This window comes from Rhinolophus sinicus, linkage group LG11 (genome assembly GCF_036562045.2).
Source record: "Rhinolophus sinicus isolate RSC01 linkage group LG11, ASM3656204v1, whole genome shotgun sequence".
Lineage (NCBI taxonomy): Eukaryota > Metazoa > Chordata > Mammalia > Chiroptera > Rhinolophidae > Rhinolophus > Rhinolophus sinicus.
This window is the reverse complement of record NC_133760.1, coordinates 13,195,692-13,216,542: the sequence shown is the minus strand read 5'-3', so window position 1 is coordinate 13,216,542 and position 20,851 is coordinate 13,195,692. Positions and strand designations below refer to the sequence as shown.

Genomic DNA, 20,851 nt, shown 5'->3' with positions numbered 1-20,851 from the left:
GCTATTTTGTTTTGTTTTTCAATTTGAACCCGGTTAGCCACCAGGATCCCTTCTTGGTGGGTATCTTCTTTCTCAGGGTCCACAACCCTCATACTCCCCACCCCCCCTTCCCATGGGTCCTGGTTCGCTCTCAACTCCAACTCTTCCTCCAGCCCAAACCCTCTTGAATCCCTATACACAGAGTGACAAGAGTGACCCCTCAGGGATCTACATTTAGTGCCTCCTAAAACCTAGATGTCCTCGAGGGTGGCATCAAGGTCCTGGGACTGGACTCCGAATATAAGTGAATGAGATAAGCCCTCCAAAAGATCTCACTTCAAAATGGTCCCCGCAGATGACACTAGGACCCCCGCCCCAACAGGTACAGCCTGAGCCTTGCGTATGAGCACAGATCTCAGCTGCACCAGAACCTGCACCTGGTACATGACATTCTACCTCTTAGGGACTGGAGGTCCTAACAGAGCTTCGGCATCCCAGATTCCCTCAAAAGTAACCACCCAGTGGAGAATTTCATCTCTAACCCCACCTCTCACCCTTGCTAGGAGTCTTTAAATTGTTAACTGCTGCAGAAAATGAATCCAGCCTGAAGCACAGAAGGACCCCCAACCACCCAGCATGTCCCTTCCCCAGGTGCTCATATATGGGCACTGGTCACTGTGAATGCCGCTTCCTCCTGGGCTCTGTGGTTTACTCTTGCCCACTATTCTCCCCAGCTCCTTCATGTCCCGTGTCCATTGTGCCCTCTTGCCCATGCCTGTTATCTCCCCTGGTTCTGATCCACTTCCCACACTATCTCTGCCTTGGAACATTATCTACTTCCAGGAGCCTCCACACATGTATTCCCCTTCCCCCTCCCCAACTTTATTTTTAAACCCTTCATAGGCATTAAGTCTCCTGTCACTTTTACCTACCGCTGGCTTTACCACTTTGGCCCAATTACTCCCTATCCCCATACTGTTCATCGTTTCCTTGAGACCCTTCACCCGCTTTCCCAGAACCCAATATGGCCTGTATCCTTAACTTCCCTGTATGCATTGCCCTGGTGAACCCTGAAACCCAGCAATGCACTTATCCCCTTTGTGACATTTGACACCATTTTTTCTTTAATCCCTCTGCCTTCTGTCTTCCCTTTCCCTCTCTCGTTTCCCACATCTCTGGGTTTCTGCACTACCATGCTATCCCTATGCTCCCCTTTCCCGGAGGCCTCTTTCTTACCCCACTCTATTGCACATGTATATAATGTCGTTCTCCAAACACTCCAACTTTTCCAGTGTTTTGAACTATAGTGGTAATGCTCACAGCAATTTTAAGGCTGTATGTTGTGACTATTTTCCGTGTGGGTTGTTGCAGGGTTGGAAGGATTACAAAGGATGGAAAGGACCCCCTTTTCTAGCATCCAGAGGTCTGGAGATATAATTCTTTCCTAAATTAGCATGTTATCAAGAGAGACATGTGGTAACTGTATAAGTTGATTTTATGCACGTACATGTAAATTTACATACTTAACAACTGAACTGGCTGTGTGAGTTTGTGAGTCATGAGTGTTTAATGAATGGGTGAGAGTTTGTATGTGGTGAGTTTGTGTGTGAATGTGCAACGAAAATTGTGCGCGTATGTGAGTGACTGCATAGGTATATAAATATGTGATGGTGACTGTATTTGTGTATGCGAGTGTGCATGCCCGGGTGGAATTGCATTTGTGTGTAAGAGTGTAAATGAGTTCCTGTGACTTTGTAGTCTGGATGGCCTACCATTATGGTTCTACTCCTTGGCTTGAAAATTGCGGGTAATTGGATATAGATACTAGGTCATACTGTGGATTTGTTTGTAGGAAAAAACGAAAGAATCACTTTACACTTCTAATTTATATTTTTTAATTTCCCAAAGCAACAAGTGCTCATTACTAACAATTCAAGCAAAAAAATAACATAGTATACTGTGGTAACATTTGATGTTCTTGAATTTACTGAATAGCACTGGTTTGTCTGATAGTCACAAGAATAGTACAATCTGCCTGTTAAAGCATCTGACCCTGGGGTTTTATTCGTGAGGGACTTTTTAGATCCTTCTCTTTTGCTTCTGTGGATATTGTTCTGCTTCTGCTTTCTATCACTAGTGAGGGTCAGTGTGGGTAACATATTTTCCCACAAAATGTCCATATCAATAGAAATTGATTTGAGCAAATGAGTGCAATGATATCCAGTGGGCAATATTGACACAATGTTTTGCCTGTTATTTGTGCCTCCTTTTAAATGCTTCTAAGGTATTCTGATTCATTCCATATATTTGCTCAAAATGTAAATGATGGTGTAGCTTATTTGTATGAAGATTGGGAAAGAACTCACTTTGGGTAGACTTCCCAATGAAACAGAACATCCAGTGAGATGTGCAGACTCGTCCCAGTCCCTCGTGGGTCAGACCTCAGCATTTCCTGCTCTCCTCCATGTGAGACCCCGTCTGCCTCCAGGGATCATGGAAAAGTAAGAGTCCCTCACAAACACTCCAATAGTCACTTAGACATGCTGGCTAGAAACTTGTAGTTGTTCTTCATAAATAGCAATGGGGAAAAAGTTTTCAAAAATATTCTCAGCTCCCAAGCCTGTAACAGTCAATGCAGGTGAAATGATAATCGCAGTTCTAAGGGCAGTGAGGTCACAGACACACAACTCATATCTCAGGTTCAGGCTCCCTCCCTCCCCTCGCACACATGTACTGGTTGTCTTGACTTCACCATGAGCCAGCATCCAGGCAGTAGGAAGAAGTGGGTGAATATTCTCTACATCAATCTGAGCGGTAGAATTTATAAGGGGGCCATTGTATCAGGAGTCTGGGTAAGTGAACATATTGGCCAAAGGGAATCTTCTGTGAATGAACCTGCTCCAGTGCTAAAGCCACGTAGGAAGATGGAAGGTTCCTGAAGCTTGAGCTGAGGTAGTAAAGAGAGATGGGGTCCTAGACCTGCACGAATTCCTGAAGGCTTCTAATGTAATGTAGGGTAATCCTCACTCATGGTGATTATTATATTTAGTCCAGTGATTGAGAAACCTGATTTTTAATGTGTGTAAGGAACGTAGGTCCAGAGTCAATCTTCTGCTCAGCCTACTGGACAGGAATCAGAGACATGCTTCTCAGGATTCTAGAGGTGCACCTGTAATACCTCCATGCTTGTAAAAACAGTAGGATGAATCCATAGGAACCATCTGACCCTGTGCAGAAACAGTGAATCTAATAGCAGCTACTATAATAGAAATATTTTCTCTAACTCTGGGGGTATTTAGTGCTTAACATATTTAGTAATTGTGTCTCTACTGATTATGGAGAGACTTCCCACTTAAAATTAGAGAAACAAGATTAAGAAAAATATAACTTTATAAGTTTCAGACAACTATTTAGTCTCAAAGATATCTTGTGATATTTCTGCTGCTTTTAAATATTATAATACCAATCCAAAAGACATCTGTCATTTATACAATACACAAATTTTGCCTTAACTTTCAATTTTGCATGTGTCTTATATTTTAATATCTTTCACATAAATCTTTCTTTCCTAATAATGTTATCTAACTTAGGTATTAATAAACAGATATGTATATGATCTGAAGTTAGTAATAATTTTGTTTCTACCATACACTACTTCTGATTGTTTCCTGTCCCAGAGTCCTGTGACTCCTGCCATTGTACTTTTGCTCCTGCAATAAAGCAACTGAGTCTTTCTGTTGCCAGGCTAATATTGAGCCATTCTCATAGTCACGAAACCCAGCTTGTCCTGGGGAAGGTACCTGCAGTTTTATCCTGTAATCAATGCATCCACGTTTTTTCAGATCTCTAGAGCTTTAGTCAAATCTTACATTTGCCTCTAGAATAAGTCTTCGTAAATTAGTGGAACCGTCATTACCAACATTTTAAAATATAATGCCACCAATCCAAATTGAAGTGGCCAGGTACAAAAAGAAAACTAAACTTAGATCCAGTTATATGAAGATCACAGCTAACTAGTATATTATGGATGAAATAATCTATCGTTGTTATCAGCCCAGCCAAGTTCAAATCCCAGTCTGCTCCTAACTAGTGAGTGAATTTAGATGAAACCCTTAACTTCTCTGTGCCCATGTTTTCCTCCTCTTTCCGAGACATGCAATAGTGCTGCCTCATGAATTTATGAGGAACAAAGAAACTACCACCTGTGTGGCCTTCACAGCAGTGATTCATACTTTGAAAGTGTTCTTTAATGGGTATACATTCAACTCTTGGAAGCCTCTAAATGACAGAAAAACTTTAAGTCATTGTTTCAAGTAGGAACTGTTGGTAAGTGGAGAACATTGGGTGTCAGCTGACATGATGCATGAGGTTTATGCCTCATATTTCCGTGCAAGATCCTCTAGCTCAGAAGACAAATACCCATTTGAGAAGTGAGCCATTTAGAACTGACAGGATGGCCAGGGGTTGGCAGTAGGAATGATCTTGTTGCAGACTACATTCACAATCCTGGGCTGTTTCTCTCTTCTTTGCCATTATCTCTTCATTTACTTCACTGGGTGTAGGCTAAAGTCCACAGATTTGAAGTCAAGAACCTGATTGTGGCCAGCTCCTTGGTTCTGTTCTCTAGTGGAATCCACTATACAATGTCATCTTTTTGCGGGTTTCACGTTCTCGGTGATTTTGGATGCAGATTTTCCCCGTTTAGGGAGTGGGCGGAGGTGTGTCCATTGGCACCCCCTGCCTCCTGAGTGTTTTCCAGGCTATCACCATCAGACCCAGGAACTCCAGGTGGGCCGAGCTTAAAGTGAAAGCTCTCAAGTGCATTGTCCCTTCAATTTTCCTGTGCTGGGTCCTGCAAATGCTGGTAAATGTCATTGTTCCTATGTTCATGACTAGCAATTTGAGCAACAAAAACATCACTAACAGAGAAAATTTCAGATAGTGTTTTATTGTTTGTCTGGACAAAGCCAGAGAATCATTACATGCAGCATTGCTATACTTACCTAAGGTTTCATGTCTGGGGCTCAGGCTCTGGGCTTCATGGTTTTCATCCTGCATAGGCACAAGCAGAGCATCCCACACATTCACAGGACCAGCATCACCTCCAGGTCCTCCTCTGAGTCCAGAGCTACCAAACATCCTTCTCCTGGTGAGCACCTCCCAATTGGTTCCTCTTGAACACCAATTCAGTAATCACTCTGTGTTTCCCATTGTCAGTCCCTTTCTGCTCCCGAAGACGTGACTCCAGCATCTCCAGGGTCTGCTTTGCCTGGTTAAGAAATATAAAATCTCCTAATCTTAGGAGAAATGTGTAAACAGGGTGACAAACATGAATATAGAATTAGATGCAAGCAGAGACCTCATGGCTTCCATAAAATAAGTGGAATCTGTTCAAAGGACCTTTCTCACCACCCCCCACTCTCCTCTGGCCTGCACCTTTATCAGCCAGTTCCAATGCTGAGTTGTAGACATTCTAACATCTTTTCCTAGTTTCAGTTCTCCCTCTAATTTTCTAACCCTGGCTTCTGCCTCTAGCTGGGTGTCAGTGGCTGGCCAAATCGTCCATACGAGGGGCCAGCTCACATTTGTGGCCATGTGCTTTCCTTCCTCCCTACAGTGTGTAATGAATACATCTTCAAACAAACACATAAAATCAGCTGGCATTTTCAGGATGTTCCTGTACTCACGTGGGGGTCCACACAAATCTTCCATATGGGCTACCCCTCCCTACATAGACGTAGGTGGCCAACCAGCAATGTCCCCTGCAGATGCCTCTTTCCCAAGGCCGATCCCTTCAGACTTCTGGCTGGTTCACTGATTGTTTTTATAAAATTTCCCAGAACCAAGAGACCAAAGAAAGAGGTTGATGACTCCACCATTACATTAAATGTTAATTAAGGGAACTTACGTACTAGGCGTGTCTTGGGCAGTGGCAAGACGACATAGATATCTGCACCACATAGCAGACACTAAGGCGTTATATAGGTCTGGGCAAGATTGATGGGGTACTGGGGTGTGAGCCAAGCCAGATAAGTGGAAAATGCCTACAGGCTTGCCTGGGGAAGGGCAAGGGCCTGTTTCAAGACCCAGCATGCCTGGAGCATGGGGGAGGGGGGCGAACAGTCTCTGTGGGGATTTATAGGAAGCAATCTCTGTTCTGTCCCAATTCTAACTGGATCTAGCTCAAAAGTCTGGCAGCAGTCACATCATTGAACAATCTCTCTCCACAGTATCCTTTTTCTTGCCTCATGCCCCACACATTATTAAGCACAGTATTAGTAAACATACATTATTATAAAGATCAAGACTTAAGGAATACAGTCTGAAATCTCAATTGTGATTTCATGCCTGTAGTTATATAATAACCAGTACATAGATCAACTTTCTAATTATGAAGTATCATTTATTTATCACATTTATTATATCACAATACTGTTTCAAGACCATGCTTGAGAAACTTCATAACTGTATTCATGATATGTGTTAAATTTTGTGTAATTACATAAGTCAATATAAAATATTTATCTCCCAATCTACTAGGAAGCCTTTGTGTTGGATTCACAATCAAGGAATTACCACCAAGTTAGGACATTAGTAAAAATGACTTATATCTTGGGACAATGAAAAGAAATAACAGCTATGGCAAGAAAGATTTTGACCTCAAGGAAGTATGGAACAATATGCATGAGTTTGAGAGTGGGTGGGGGTATGAAGAAAGAAATTACAAAGAAATGCTTTTGACCCATAACAGAAATCTCACTTGTAGAAAAGATCAACAACATAATAAATCTTCAGTTAATATTCCTCAAAAGGAGAGTGTTTCTGTAAGAAATAATACATACCAATATTTCATGCAGGACAATATTTATAAGGAATTCCTTAAAGCTGAAAAATAACTTAAACAGTGCTGGAAACAAGTTTATAAAGTGTTTGGAAAAAAGAAATGGATTAAGTTTGCAGGCAACCAGGCTGACCTACAGAAATTACAAACCGAGGAGAAAATGAATGAATACAGTCAACCTGAGAAGTCTGTCAACAGTGGTTACTCAGTTTCTTCATTTCAAGGAATTCCTCCTGGTATCAAAAACTCTTGTAATAAATATAGGGTGATTTTAAAATATCCTTTGCTACCTGCGCAATACAAGAGAACACACACAAGAGAAAAATCTTACAAATGTAATGACTGGGAAGGCTTTTAGCAAAAGCGCTCACCTTACGGATCACGAGAGAACGCATACTGGAGAAAAACTTTGTAAGCGTAATTAGTGTTGGCAAAACTTTTACCCTATTTGGAAACCTTACCAAGTATTAGAAATTACGTATTGGATAGAAAGCACACAAATGTAATTTGTGTGGCAAGGGTTTTATCCAAAGGTCAAACCTTAAGAAACATCAGAGATTTCATACAGGAGAAAAACACTTTACAAAAACCTAACGAATGTGATAAGGCTTTTGTCATATGTTCACACCTTTGTAGTTTTGAGAGAATTCATACTCAAGAGAAACCATACAAATGTAATCAAAATACCTGTAATTTGTGTTATATTTCAGAGAACCCCCAGACCAGGTCACTGAGCATTTAACTGGAAGGTTTAGAAGAGGCCAATTCTTGCTTTCTTTGGGGGTGTTTTGCAAATCTGAATGGGTACTTGGGAAGACCTCTTGGGATATTCCTGGATGCCAAATTTAGAGTTCTGACAACATTTTTGTGTGGCAGGCTGTGTGTGAGGCTTTGAGTTCATGTGGGGATGTTTGACATGTACCTGGGGATTACAGACAGGACCCAGGATTAACGTGTTCCTGGCAGCACAGGAAACATCACTGCAGAGAACATCAGGCCTACTAGTTAGGGACTTGGCAATGAGAAGTGGGTCCTGGCAGAAGCTCTTTGGAGCTCAGTGGGGTGAGCCCACATCTTTGGGCTCGTCCACAAACCTCACTTCAGATGCTTTCTGAAGAGTCCGTGTAGAGCAGGATGACCCCATGCCACATGTCTTGACTGGTGACCAACCTGTGAGAACAGGGCTCAAGACAGGTCTCTTCTTGGTCGTTTGAACAGGCATTGGCCTTGTGGGATGCTGTGGGAGAAGAAACCTCATATTAGACAGGAGTCAGAATTATCAAACTGGATTCAATGAAGGAATAACACATTCAACCCTATCATAGAAAACATAGAAATAACAAGCAACTTACGACAAAAGGAAAATGGCAGACTGATATAGTATGGGAAAATTAATAAACACTAGAAATTTCTCTACATTAGCAGAAAAAGAGAAACAACTCAATTTAAACAGACAACACATACAAAACTAAATTTCACAGAAAAACATGCAAATCATCATTGTACATTTGCAGAGATAACCACCTCAGAGGTGGTCAGGGAAAAGATTACAATTCCAATATGAATATTTTGCCTATTAGACATGATAATTCAAATTTTCTTTATATTACGTGTTGTTAAAATCAAGGGGAAAAAAACATTTCCCCCCATAATGTGGAGAGTGTAAATAGAAATTATCCTTTTGAAGGGCAATTTAGGAGTATTTACAAAAATTTAAGATGCCTTGTTTTGATACAGCATCATAGATGGCATCAGATGTGCACATAAATACCTTCACCAGTATTTGCTGACCTACTTGCACAATAGCAAAATAAACTGGAATGTGAAAAATGACTCCTATAGGCCAGCCTGGGTTTTAACATAACCTCACCCACCTGAGGAGCACAGAAGTGAAACAAAACAGATGGAGAAGAGAGAGAGCAGGGATCAGGGGTAAGACTCATCCTCACAGAGGTGCCTGATTTCAGGAATTCCTTCCAGGTCCTCTGCCGCTTCTCTCGGGGCCTCATAGGAAATTTCTGTGGTAGAATTTTTCTCTGCTGCTCTTCTTGCCTGAAGAACAAGTCAAAAATCAAAATTGTCAGGATGCCCCTGACCTTCCTATCCACACCAGTGACTGCAAACCAAGCACACACCTGGGGCCCGGTTCCCGCCTTTGTTTTGGGGTAAGGGAGGCATTGAAGCCCCTGTGAACTCTGCAAAGGCAACTCCTTCCGTCACCCCGTCACCTGAGAGGCAGCCCTCACTTCTAGGAAGGGCCCCCTTTTCTACTGAGGTTTCAGCATTCAACACTCTCATTTAGACTCTACTGCTTCTCAGCCAACCATGTGCAACATTCCGAGATATTCTCTGCCGCACCCCAGTGATTCTCAGGACAACGAGCTGAGTGGTCACCCCTGGAAGGTGTGAAGCTCTTGCTTCCTTCTCTCGAGTTTTCCTGTCTCTGCCTGAGATGGCTACACAGAAAGAGTGGAGGGAGACACCATCTCCTGAGGTTCCATTGCCCAGGGATCATTCTGACCCGGAGATTCCTCACCTCTGTCTTGGGTCCTTCTCTCTGTCAACCTTGTTTAAGGACCCTGCAGTCTGGAGGTCTTGGGCTTCATGAGTTTCAGGTTATGCTTCTTATTGGAGCCCAAGGGTTGGGGGGCAAGGGCCCCACTCCAGAACTTCCTGGGGCTCCTCCTGCTACTGGCCCTGTACCCAAAGGCCCCACAGTTGTTGCACTTCACCTGTGGGTGAAGGAAGGTGGTTAGTGAGTCGGCATGATCACGTGATCACAGGAGCTTTCAAAGGTTAATATAAGAACAGTCACTTAGAGTGGAGTATTGGTTTGGGGGAGAGGACATAGACATGTGGCCCATTAGTTGCCAAAATACAAGATATTACGGTCCTGCCCAAAGACCATTTTAGAGAGGGATCAAGGGAGAAGGAATTTAGTGTCTGAAGGTGATGATTATGAAATGGATTTGAGTATAGGACAAACACCAAGCTGAACAAGACACTACATAGGGAAGAAGGTTGATCCTCAGAGGATCCAAATGGGCCAATGGGCCAGGTGAGGACACCATAATCCAGGCCAGATTCGGATACATAATACCTCAGTTATGGATATAGATGTTTTCATGTTTAAACTCATGGGGTCCGTGCAGACCCCCGATTCTTGAAACATCCAAGCCTCCACATACTTTGGAACCTTTCTGTTTTGGTGAGAGAGTCCTCTGCCCCATTGGTCCCTTCTGTGGCTTCTCCAGGTTCTGGGCATGAGGGGGTCCTGTGGCTGAGGGTGTATGCGATGACCTCCATTTGCCTCACGTCCTTGGGCTTCTGGTTGTTCTCCTTCAGAAATTGACTGTTGGGTTTCCTAGTCACAAGAAAAGGACAGTAAATAATTATGTAGACAGACAGAAGTCCCTCATATCCCCCAATTCTCTGAGTAGGGATGGGAGGGGCTTAATGACCGCTAAGTCACACCCAAAATGAGTTGGTTTTCTCATGAACCAATGTTCCATTTTGTGGTCTTTTCCCATCCTTAGTTATTCCCAGAATAGGACACTGCCTAGAAAAGACCACTTGGTATAGAAATGGTGACATTAGTTTTGCCTGATTCTGGAGACTTTGCGATACCAGGGCTCCTTGTACAGTTCCCCCCTGAGAATTTCATTGTCATTTAGGCCTGTGTTCCAAGTTTTCACCCAGCTACTCCCTGCAACTTTAAAACATTTACCAAGATTTATCAAAGCCAATATCAGGCAGCCAACCACCATGGATATTTGTCCCCACATATTTCTAGAAAACCCACAATTTTCAAAGAACTTCTTACTGAGAAATACTGCCAGATCCTCTGACAAAACTTTGCAAAGATTTGATATTTAAGCTAAGGAGCATCTGAAAATTTCATACCAGACCGTCATAAGCACATGCCAATTTTTAACAGAGACATGGCCAAAGCCACAGCGGGGCAAGAATGAGGACGCCTGTGAAAGCTTGCACATAGCTGCAGATTCACAGCAGGCAACTCACAAATAAAAGCCTGTTATGGTGAGAGACATACAATTCAGAAGCCTCCAGGCATGTTCAGGCAGAAATCCTACAGCCCACACCTGTACCCAGTAGGGAATCCCTCCAACCCTGCCCCCATGACTCCTGACAGTCATTCTACCTCTCCTCCTGGTCTCCATGTCTCTGTGAAGCTGTGTGAGGCTGCTCCACTGATGGCTGAAATTTCCTATTCTGTACACAGCGGGCACTCGGGTCCTCTCCTGGCATCAGAGGAAACCATAGCAGAACTTCCACAGTGGCAACAACTATCCATTTCTCTGTCATCATGTCAATCTGATACAAAGAAAAGAGAATCAGGATACAATCAGCGGTCTGCACATAGGAAGAAGCCTTGTGATAACAGAAGATAAATTCCTATGTGCTTGAGTTCTTTAATGTCATGCCAACCAGAATGTAATGTAACGGTTCTCTGCTCCAATCCCATAATGAATGGCATCAAAGGGTGAGAGCTGAGTGCTTAGGGAATGCTGGTGGTCCCCAGGTGGGAACGGAGGCCACAGCAGCTGTATACGCCCCTGTCCTGATCATTGTATGTCCATTCAATTGGTCACTGCCCAAGTGTCCGTGTTGTTAATTACTGAAATTCACCCCTGCTCATGGGAGGAGAACCTGCCTCAGTACTGACACTAGGCTTGGAGTCCACCTCATTCCTCTTACGTGTCATTTGCCCAACATCTCTCTTACTCACATCTCTCTGTGGAATCCCAAGCTGCTTTACGAATTCTTTGCCCTGTTCCATTGAAAGCGTGTTGGAGTCCACGAGCATTGGTGCTGTCCCAGGGATTCTGCTGCCCTATGGAAGGTGGAAAATGAAACCATTGGATTCTGCCCAGCCCTGGAGTTTCCCACATGCAGGATGCAGTCAGCTCCCATCTCTCTTCTCTGCCTACCATCTCACCTGTGATACTTTCCTTCCAACACAGTACATATCCTTCTACTAGTAACACAGTACCAACCTGAGTGAGAAACAAGGTGATAAATGAAAACAAAAGTTTCTCCACTAGACTTAACATGTTTGATATATATGAAATGTAGATTCCTTATTAGAGACCTTACATAGTATACCATAAAATACTTGGAAAAAGACCATGTAACTGGTCTCTCAGAAAACTCAATACATTAGAAAACTTGGTATTTTACAATTCCAAGATTTAATAAAATTATGTATACTATATTAACTTTTTTTAATAGTAAATAATTCTCAAACTATGAAATACATTCCTGGAAATTCCTGAAATGAAATTCCTAAAATCAGAAATGTAATTCAAATGGAAATCATAGAGAAGAAAATAAAAGATAAAGTACTTTATGTCAAAACGTAGAACCTGGGCAAAACCTGTGTGCAGGGAAAATTTCTTAGTCTAAATTGACACATTATAACAAACATACAATTTATAAGAAATGTTCACCAAGAAACTGGATTCATAAAAACAAAATATTATAAAAGGAAGTAAAAGATGGTGTTAGTTAATCAAAAAATAAATAGGATCTAATGGAAAAATAAATAAAATGTATCAGGAAAATATATTTCTTTGAAATCAGAAATAGAATATATTACTACAAGCTGTTATAAAAAAGATAAAATGTATCATTATAGATTATATTACAAAACAGGAAAGGCAATTTTGCCATAGAAACAGGAAAGAAATGATCTGGGAATACTATGTCTAATCTCAGGACAAACATATTTGAAAATGTAGAATAAAATATGTTTTGCTCTTCATTTTAATTGACCAAAATTGAGCAGTGAGGAAGCATGTCCTAATCATAAATTAAGGTAGAAACATTCTTGCCTCTATGTTGGACTGGGGACTTCACAGATGAGTCACTGTTCTGTTTTATTACGGGTTTAGAGTCAGGGTCCTGAATTTCCACAGCTCAAAATAAGTTCTCATGAATACATTGGAACAAAAGATAAATTAGTAAATCACTTACCGTTTTTAAAAGCCCTCCATCAAAGGCTCCAGGGCTCCATGACTGCTCAGCCACCAACGCACACAAATCAGGTACTGGGTGATCATTCCTTGGAAATTTTGACCTTCGTTTGAACAGAACATTTTAGAAATAGTTTTTTAATCAGGCTGTGTGCTAAGAAATAGTGTTAAACAATTAAGTATCCTTACTTCTGTTGCAGGAGGCTAGGCGATGCCTCTGCCCTGGCAGAGGGCAGAAAAGAATTCAAGGACTAGCGGAAAAGAAAGTAAAGCAAGAATAAGTTTATTTAAGCAGAGGAGAAACAAGAGGTGGGCTACTCCATACACAGACAGGCCTACTCCTGCCTGGTAAAAGCGAAGCAAGGATCAGTTTATTCAAGCAGAGGAAAAAGGAAAAGCAGATTACTCCAGAGACAGAGCAGCAGCGGTCCTGCAGGTATTTGAGCCTATTATCGGTGTACCTTTAAATTAAGGGGCTGTACATTCAAATTTGTGGGAGGAATAAAGTCAGGGGTTTTCTGGGAAGGCTGGAGAGTTCTCAAAAAGACTCTGTGGGCCATTCTGTGACCTTTTATGGTCTTTCTGTTTCCAACAATAGTGGCACTGAATGTATCTTTTATCGTGCTAATAATGTATTATAATGAGCATCTAATGAGTCCTAGGGTCACTCGATGCCAGGTGAAATCCTTCCCCATGTTGGTTCTAGCTGGTGGCAGCTGGTCTTAGCGGCTCCCAGATTATTAACTATTTATCCTGTCTTGGGGTCTCGTGATTAAGTTTCAAGGACATGTTTCAAAAAGGGTTTAGATTTGTTCTGCAGCCAGCCTCCCTTTCATCTTTCACAGCCAGTCCTGCATCTGCAGCTAGTCCTGCCTTTTATCTTCCTCACTTCGACACCTAAAATGGCCCTCTATGGACTTTTCCTACTCTCGTATTCCTACCCCCTACTCAGGGGTAAACTGAGATTCCAAACAGTAATGGAAACTAACCTGTTGTCTTGCTGTCTGTCGGTAGCCTCTCAGATGTGTTGAAGCTAAAACGCCATTGGAGACAGGTTTACAATATGACTGGGGAAGAGGCCACTGAGGGGAAAGTCCCTTCTGCCGGACTTTGTCCCGCTCCAGGACCCCAGCACTTTCCTGCCGGATAACTCAATCAGTCTAATCTAATCACATATGATCTCATCACTGCCCCTCCCTGAAGGATGGAATGTTTTATTGGGCGTTTACTATTCCTCAGCATCTTTATTTTAATCTTATTTGTATACACTTAAATAACACGCTATAATTTGGTGTTTGCAATTCCCAGGCATTTTCAAATACCCAGATATAACTATATGCTTTTAACACTACATACTATTTTAAAAATATTTATACATCTGTTCACAATGGGAGAGGTTGTGTCTATGTAGGGGCAGGGGTATATGTATATGGGCAATCAATGAATCTTCTGCTCCACATTGTGGTGAGCCAAAAACTTCTCTAGAAAATAAAGCCTATTTTAAAAAATATTTACACGTATGCCAACCTCCTGGCTGTTTCAATGGGCATCTTTAGGGGATGGGACAACTCAGTCTCCCCATCGCAAGGAGCTCACTGGAAACCAGGGCTTTGAAGAGTCTGATCTCCTGGGCTCCAGTGAAAACCAAGATTAAGAATGGCCTGGGGCCAGCCGGATGGCTCAGGTGGTTAGAGCGCTGTGCTCCTAATGCAGAGGTTGCCAGTTTGATTCCCACATGGGTCAGTGAGTTGTGCCCTCTACAGCTAAGATTGTGAAGGACTTTCCCTGGAGCTGGGCTGCCAAGAACAGCCAGAGCATGCTGTGGGCTGCTGTGAGCTGCAGTTGAGTGGCCAACCAACCACGGACTGCCTCAGCCAGGGGGAACGCAAGGCTCATAATACCAGCATGGGCCAGGGAGCTGTGTCCTACACAACTGGACTGAAAAACAATGTCTTGAACCAGAATGGGGGGAGGGGTTCAGGTGGAAGAAAGGGGGGGGGATTTAAAAATGTGTTTGATTCATCCCAATAAACTTTAATTTAAAAAAAAATCTAATTATATAATAGGAAAATGTTTTCAAAAATCAGGCTGGATAGACAATAAATTAAGACAACAATTTACAATAGCTGAAAAAAATGTGTTTGATTAATTTGGGAGAATGTGAATGTGAACTGGATATTAGATCACATCAAGAAATTTAAAAAATTTTTTTGTGTTATAACCTGTGGATCTTTGTTGTCTCCTACATCCTTGAAGAATTATTTATTAGAGATAAATTTTATGGCTCACATCTTATTTATTAGAGAAATACATAATTCTAGGATTTGTATTAAAGTATCCCAGCTCCATTTCCCACCCAACCCCCACCAGGAGAAGATTGGAATGGATGCTACAAGACTGGCAAAACACTGACCCATTTTGAAGTGGTCTTAAGGGGAAATAGAGGTTCACTTTAATTTTTATCAATTGTGTGAATGTTTAAAATTTCTACTTTGAAAGAAAATAAATCATTGCTGGGAAACTACTTTTACAATGAATTATTTTTACGTCATTGCTGGTTTCATTTTTATATAAAGATTTGATATCTGTCAGATATATTCATAGGTAAGATGGACTTGCAACTTTTCCTACAGTGAAATCTAGTCCTTAAAGATACAGGAGAGACATGGGCCACTTGAATAATGGATCTGATAAACACTTATTTTCCTGGGACCTACTTGCATATAAGATGAAATTATCAGAGAGAATAGTGAAAATAGATGCATTTTCACTATGGAAGAAATCCCTCTGATGAGCCTCTATAATCCATGTGCAGCCCTCACTTCTCATTTCATGGTGGAAGAAGCAGCAGAAATCTAGGTAAGTTCTTAAATAATTCTGGGTGGATTTGGGGCTGGAAGTAAGATGGGGAGGAGTTCCCTGACTTCCGGTCTGTCTGCCTCTCGGACCTTTGCTATCCTGCTTTTTGACTCTATGACAAGACCCTACAAAAGTTTTCCCTTATGTATGTAGGCCTCTATAAGGAATATATCTTCCAAGAACTCCTCATGGTTAACTGGGCACAAATTCACAACTAGAGTGTGGCAGCCATTGCTGAGAGCGGCATCTCATACACTCTGCATTTAAGGAAAAACCACAGACTGAGCTCCCAGCCCCCGGCACTGTGCTCTTGTCATCTGAGTCAACCCTTACAAAAAAAAGTTCCTGGTAATGTAGTTCAACCAGTGGGCTGAGGCCTGCGCTGTCCAATCAGAACTGCCCAACTATATCATCATTTGCATCTTTACTGACCAATCAGAGCAGATCCATAATCACCAACCAGAATGTATATTTCCAACCAATCAGGACAGTATGATTTGCATCAATCAGACTGTGCAAATTTGGATTTTTCATTTGCATAAGAGTAGGCCAATCAGCGAGTAGGGGGCGTAATTTATGAAAATTGGCCTCCCCTTTGTCTCAGCAGAGTACACTTCCGGTTTCCACCAGAGGCTGCATCTCCGGGTTTCCAAACTGTTTACCTGAATAAAGTGTCTCTTTTTACCACACCCCATATTGTGGACTCCTATTGGCCTTAGACTGGTGGCTGTGACCTCTTGTTGACAAACCAAAACCAGCCACATTCCTAATTTCAGCCCACCTGAGGCTCTGATGAGTGGCAGGAAGGTGAATAATTTTCAGCCAATAGGAGCGAGCCACACCCTGTGAGGGGCTCATAAAAAGCAGGCTCGTCAGGCCAACCTGCATATCTGACTCTGGACTTACAACAAGGAAGGTCTTTCCTTTGGGTTTCGTGATGGAATCGGGAACGAAAAACCAAGACCCCCATAGCCCCTCCATCCGAAGCCCCACTAAACAGCCCCCCCTCCAAAAGAACTCCTTTGAAAAAAGGGGCTCAGATGTGGAGGAGAAACCATTCCAAGAAGATGGCAAGAACTTCTCTTCCCGGTTACCAGAGAACAGCACTGAAAGGCGAGGTAATGACTTGGGCTGTTTGTGTGGAGGGCAGAAGGAGGGGTAGGATCCAGGAAACTGAATGTCTTCAGTTCGGTTTTATTTTGAGATAGGTGATGGGGAATGTCACTTAGCTTTCCAGGGGTTTCTCCAAATGTGACAGTGATCCCCTGGAACCTCGTTGCTCTGGTCACACTTGACACTGGGTGAACAGCCTCCGGCGAGGGCATTGCCCACAAATATGGGTCAGGGATGGACTAGAGGATGCTTCTGTATGCCTCAAGGGAGGTCAGTCACCTAAAGTTCCTTTTCTCCAGGGTTAGAGCCCAAGACAGACAAGGAAGAGAATTCCAAGAAAACTGAACTCAAAGGCAGAAGTAGCGGCCTTGCTCGATCAGGTAAAGTTTTATTTTCCTGGGAAGGAGGGACGGGGCACAGGTATCTCAGTCTCCCCAGGCAGGAAACTGGGTGCTGCTCTTGGCAGCCAGGCCCTTGCAGATCCTGGACTCTAGGAACAGCTGGGAAATGAGTTTTGGTTGTAACCTTGGTTCCTTGTGTGTCCAGAATGGACTAGTCTCTGGAGGATGTCTGGTTGCAGGCAGTCACTGAAAGTCTCACTTTATCCACAGAAGCAGAATGTTGCTCCAATCGGGAGAGCGCCAGCAAGAGAAAAAGTTCCAGGGACAGCCCCGTTGATAGAACAGGTAGGATGTTGCTTTTTGGGCCAGAGTGGTGGTGACAGAAAAGCAGGAACATCCAGGGTGTGGGCATTAAGGGGGTTGTTCAGTGGTGGAAGCGGTTGGAGACTCGGATCCAGGGAGCATTTGGGGACTCAGGATTGGTGTTGTGCCGCCTCACGTAAAGATGAGGGGTTGGGAAAGGAGCAGATCTGTGGGGTTCCCTCAAGGGCGCAGGGTGATACAGTGGGGGCCCCTGGGAATTGATCAGGCCGGTCTCTCACCGACATGCTTCCTCCTCAGGGGCCTCTGTAGGAGATGAGCGCAGTGTGACTTTGGAGAAGAAGAAACGCAAGGTCCCTGATGCTGGCCCCAGCGGCGACAGTGAGGAAACCTGGGATGCCCGCCCCAGGAAAGCCCAAAGGGGGAGCGCTGGGCGCAGCAAGCGGCGGAGATCCAGGTCCCCAGGAATCCAGCCACCTCCACTTCGGAAAAGCCTGGTGACTTCCCTGCGGGCTATGTCTGAGGCCATTTATCAGAACGTAGTCCAGATACAGAACCAGTGGGTTCCTTCCTCTCTGAACTGGGAGCAGCTGGCCCAGCTCCGCGGGCGTCTGTGCGCCCAGGCGCAGACCTTCTACACCATGGCCACTCAGGCGGCCTATGTCTTTCCTGCTGAGGGCTGGCTCGTCCCAGCCCCCCTTCCGGGTCCCTGGCGTCCAGCTGAGAATGGAGAAGCCCAGAGCTCCTCCTAGGAGGGAGACCTGGGAGGGTCCACCTCTTCCCTGACCGGAGATGGCTGAGGTTGCCAGTGGGTGAGATTACGGCTCACCTAAAGGTACAGGACCCCGTTCAGCAGATGCAGCTCTGGGAGGGACAGCAGAACCCTGTCCCTCACAGATTCATGCAGATGACCAAACAGGACCTCTTTTCGATACTGTGTGTTAACAAATGATAGAACTTGGGATTTTCATCGGAAAACTCTGAAGACAGACTCAGAATGATGAACTCTCGGTTTCCTTGAGGACTAAATTTCCAAAGTGTAAATTTCATGTTAGACATTTCATGTATTTTAAATATCTTTGGAGAGCCAAGCATTATTTGAGCATGAGAACAAATATCTAGGTGTAATTCTTATGTATTTAAAGTGTAAAAAGTCAACATATATTTCTGTCCTCCCTCTTCCACCTCCAGTCCATGGAGGACTGATATCCACAAGCCTTTAATTCTGTGTGGAGAAATATTTCTACTTTTCAGTTTGAAATCATGGTGAGATCACCATGTCACTTTTGTTTCCCCTGTAGTTACTACTTATTAAATGCTTATTGGTCAATATGTATTTATCCTTCAGCTGGCTCATATGATATGCCTAATTGTAAATTTTCTTCTATTTTATAGATTTCAATGTATCCTATTTTATTAGAGGATACTAAATTTAACGTAAGATATTGTCATTTGTTTTACATATTGTATCTTATTTTAGTTTTATTTGCATTTTACACTGGGATCATGAAATCTTTCATCAAATTTTTTATGTAAGAAAAATTAAAGTTTTGAGACATTGTTTCCTCTTTTGCCTTAATTTCATAATGGTGAAATAAATATTAATGTTTTCATGTATTGTATATTTTAAATAATTACATATTTACCCATGTAAAATTGGTTTTACTGCCTGTGTGGGTTAAAAGGCTGTTTTCTTTTCACTTCTACTCCATCGACACTGGATGAGAACTGACGGATGGAAACATCCCGTAATAGACTTAGAAAAGCAAGCCTCTAATTTTGGGGAGGAAGCTAGGGAACTTCCTCAAAAACTATAATACATTGAGCAATTCCTAAGGCTTTCCCAAAGCCTGTTGATTGGAGCAAAATTCAGACTTGCTCACAAAAGTCTGACAAATCTTTTCATGACTATTATAATTGACTTCAGGTTGTTTTTAAGGAAAATTCGGCCTTCCTTCAGATGTTGATTCCATGCAGGTAACTGAATTCTTTGTCAATGGGCTAAACAGGACTCTTTCCCTTCTAGTTAAGAGAACCAGGATGGAGTGGGAAAGCATGGCCACCTTAGATTTGGTGAATTTGGCCACTCAGCTTGCCCATACTTTAGATGAGCCACTGAAAAGTTAGATTGCCAAGATTTGTAATTCTCAGCCTTGGTAAATGAAAGGCCCTATGCAGTACTGAAGGACTCCAAATTTTTGTCACTACTGCAAGGAGCCTATGGGAATCTTGGATATTTCGCCTTCCCCTCTTGATCTGTGACAAAGTAACATTTTCAATACTTGCAGGACATTATTAATTCATGGTGAGGACTGTTCACACCGTATAGGATGCCAGGATAGAGAGGGGAGAAGCTCTGGGGCACAGGAAAGAAATATTCTAAAGAGCTGACCTGGACTCGAAAGAAAACGAGGGGGGAAAAAGTAGTTGAAAACATGTTGGTTAGGTAGGAACATCAGAAACAGAGAAGTAAATATTTGACAGTAAATACATGTCATTTTAGAAGGAAAACAGGACACAACCCCTGACTTGAGACCTGACACCTGAGAAGCTGCTGTTCTGCCTCTTCCTCCTCCATCTCTAGTTATGTTGAGAGGTCACCTCTGTATCTTGAGAATGTTTTCAAAGGCACCAGCAGAATCTCTTCACCTGCTACCTTCACACCCACAGGTACAATGAGGGCTGCACTGACCCACTCCTTCCAAGCCCATGTAGAGCCAACCCTGGTACCTCCCCTTGGAACAAAGGCTGCACTCGACTCCTAAGTTACCAGGGAGCTCTCGAGCTCAATTCTGGCCTCACCTTAGAAAATCACCTGTACCACTTAATTAAAGCAACACTGATGTTTTACCTCAGACCCACAGATAGGCTCTGAGGGGGAGGGCACAGGTGATGATCCTTCTTAAAACCCCACGTTTTAAGATCCCACTGGGAATCCAGGGCTGAGAACTACTTATCTGAGCCTTGCTTCTCAAGCTTTAATGTGCAAAGTAATCATTTTTTCCAGCCCACACTCTAAAAAATTGTGATTCTGCAGTTTTGGAACAGGGCCCATGAATTACCATCTCTAACAAGTGTTGTCACACAGCAGCCTAGCCGCTTGTCCCTACCATCCTTTCCTTAGGGAAAGAGGGTTGCGGGTTGTCCCTCTTAGGGGTTGAGTTTTATAGGTCTCCTCTCTTGGTCCCAGTATGCTGGGTCTGCGGTCAAAGATGAGTAAGTTTCCTCAAGGGAGGGACGACTTAAGCCAGACGGGACCCCAGGGACCCCCATGAGTTAGCCTTTGAAACTAGGAGGGATGCCCCTCCTCCAATGTTTCCTGGGAGCTGCTGACTCCTGCTTCAAGTGACCAGCACCCTATTGTGCTAAGGAATGATTAATTGAGTGAAACCATCTCACTC

The 20,851-nt window shown here is 43.1% G+C and overlaps 1 protein-coding gene, 1 non-coding gene and 1 pseudogene across 2 annotated transcripts; 2 read left to right on the top strand and 1 right to left on the bottom strand.

The window, feature by feature from the left end:
* The first annotated feature begins 3,876 nt into the window (after window positions 1-3,876).
* LOC141567636 (vomeronasal type-1 receptor 4-like) lies at window positions 3,877-5,268 on the top strand (annotated as a pseudogene).
* Window positions 5,269-9,605: 4,337 nt separating this feature from the next.
* On the bottom strand, window positions 9,606-13,117 carry LOC109458016 (uncharacterized). Its single transcript, XR_012490490.1, has 4 exons — window positions 12,818-13,117; window positions 11,571-11,675; window positions 10,983-11,155; window positions 9,606-10,184 (listed from the first exon to the last, which is right to left on the bottom strand). It is a non-coding gene; the product is annotated as an uncharacterized LOC109458016 (transcript).
* Window positions 13,118-15,987: 2,870 nt separating this feature from the next.
* LOC109458015 (protein FRG2-like-1) lies at window positions 15,988-19,830 on the top strand. The gene is made up of 4 exons (XM_074315890.1): window positions 15,988-16,833; window positions 17,193-17,208; window positions 17,345-17,474; window positions 17,751-19,830. Exons 1-4 carry the CDS (start codon window positions 16,613-16,615, stop codon window positions 18,200-18,202), a joined length of 819 nt encoding a protein of 272 aa, XP_074171991.1. The 5' UTR covers window positions 15,988-16,612; the 3' UTR covers window positions 18,203-19,830.
* Window positions 19,831-20,851: the final 1,021 nt, after the last annotated feature.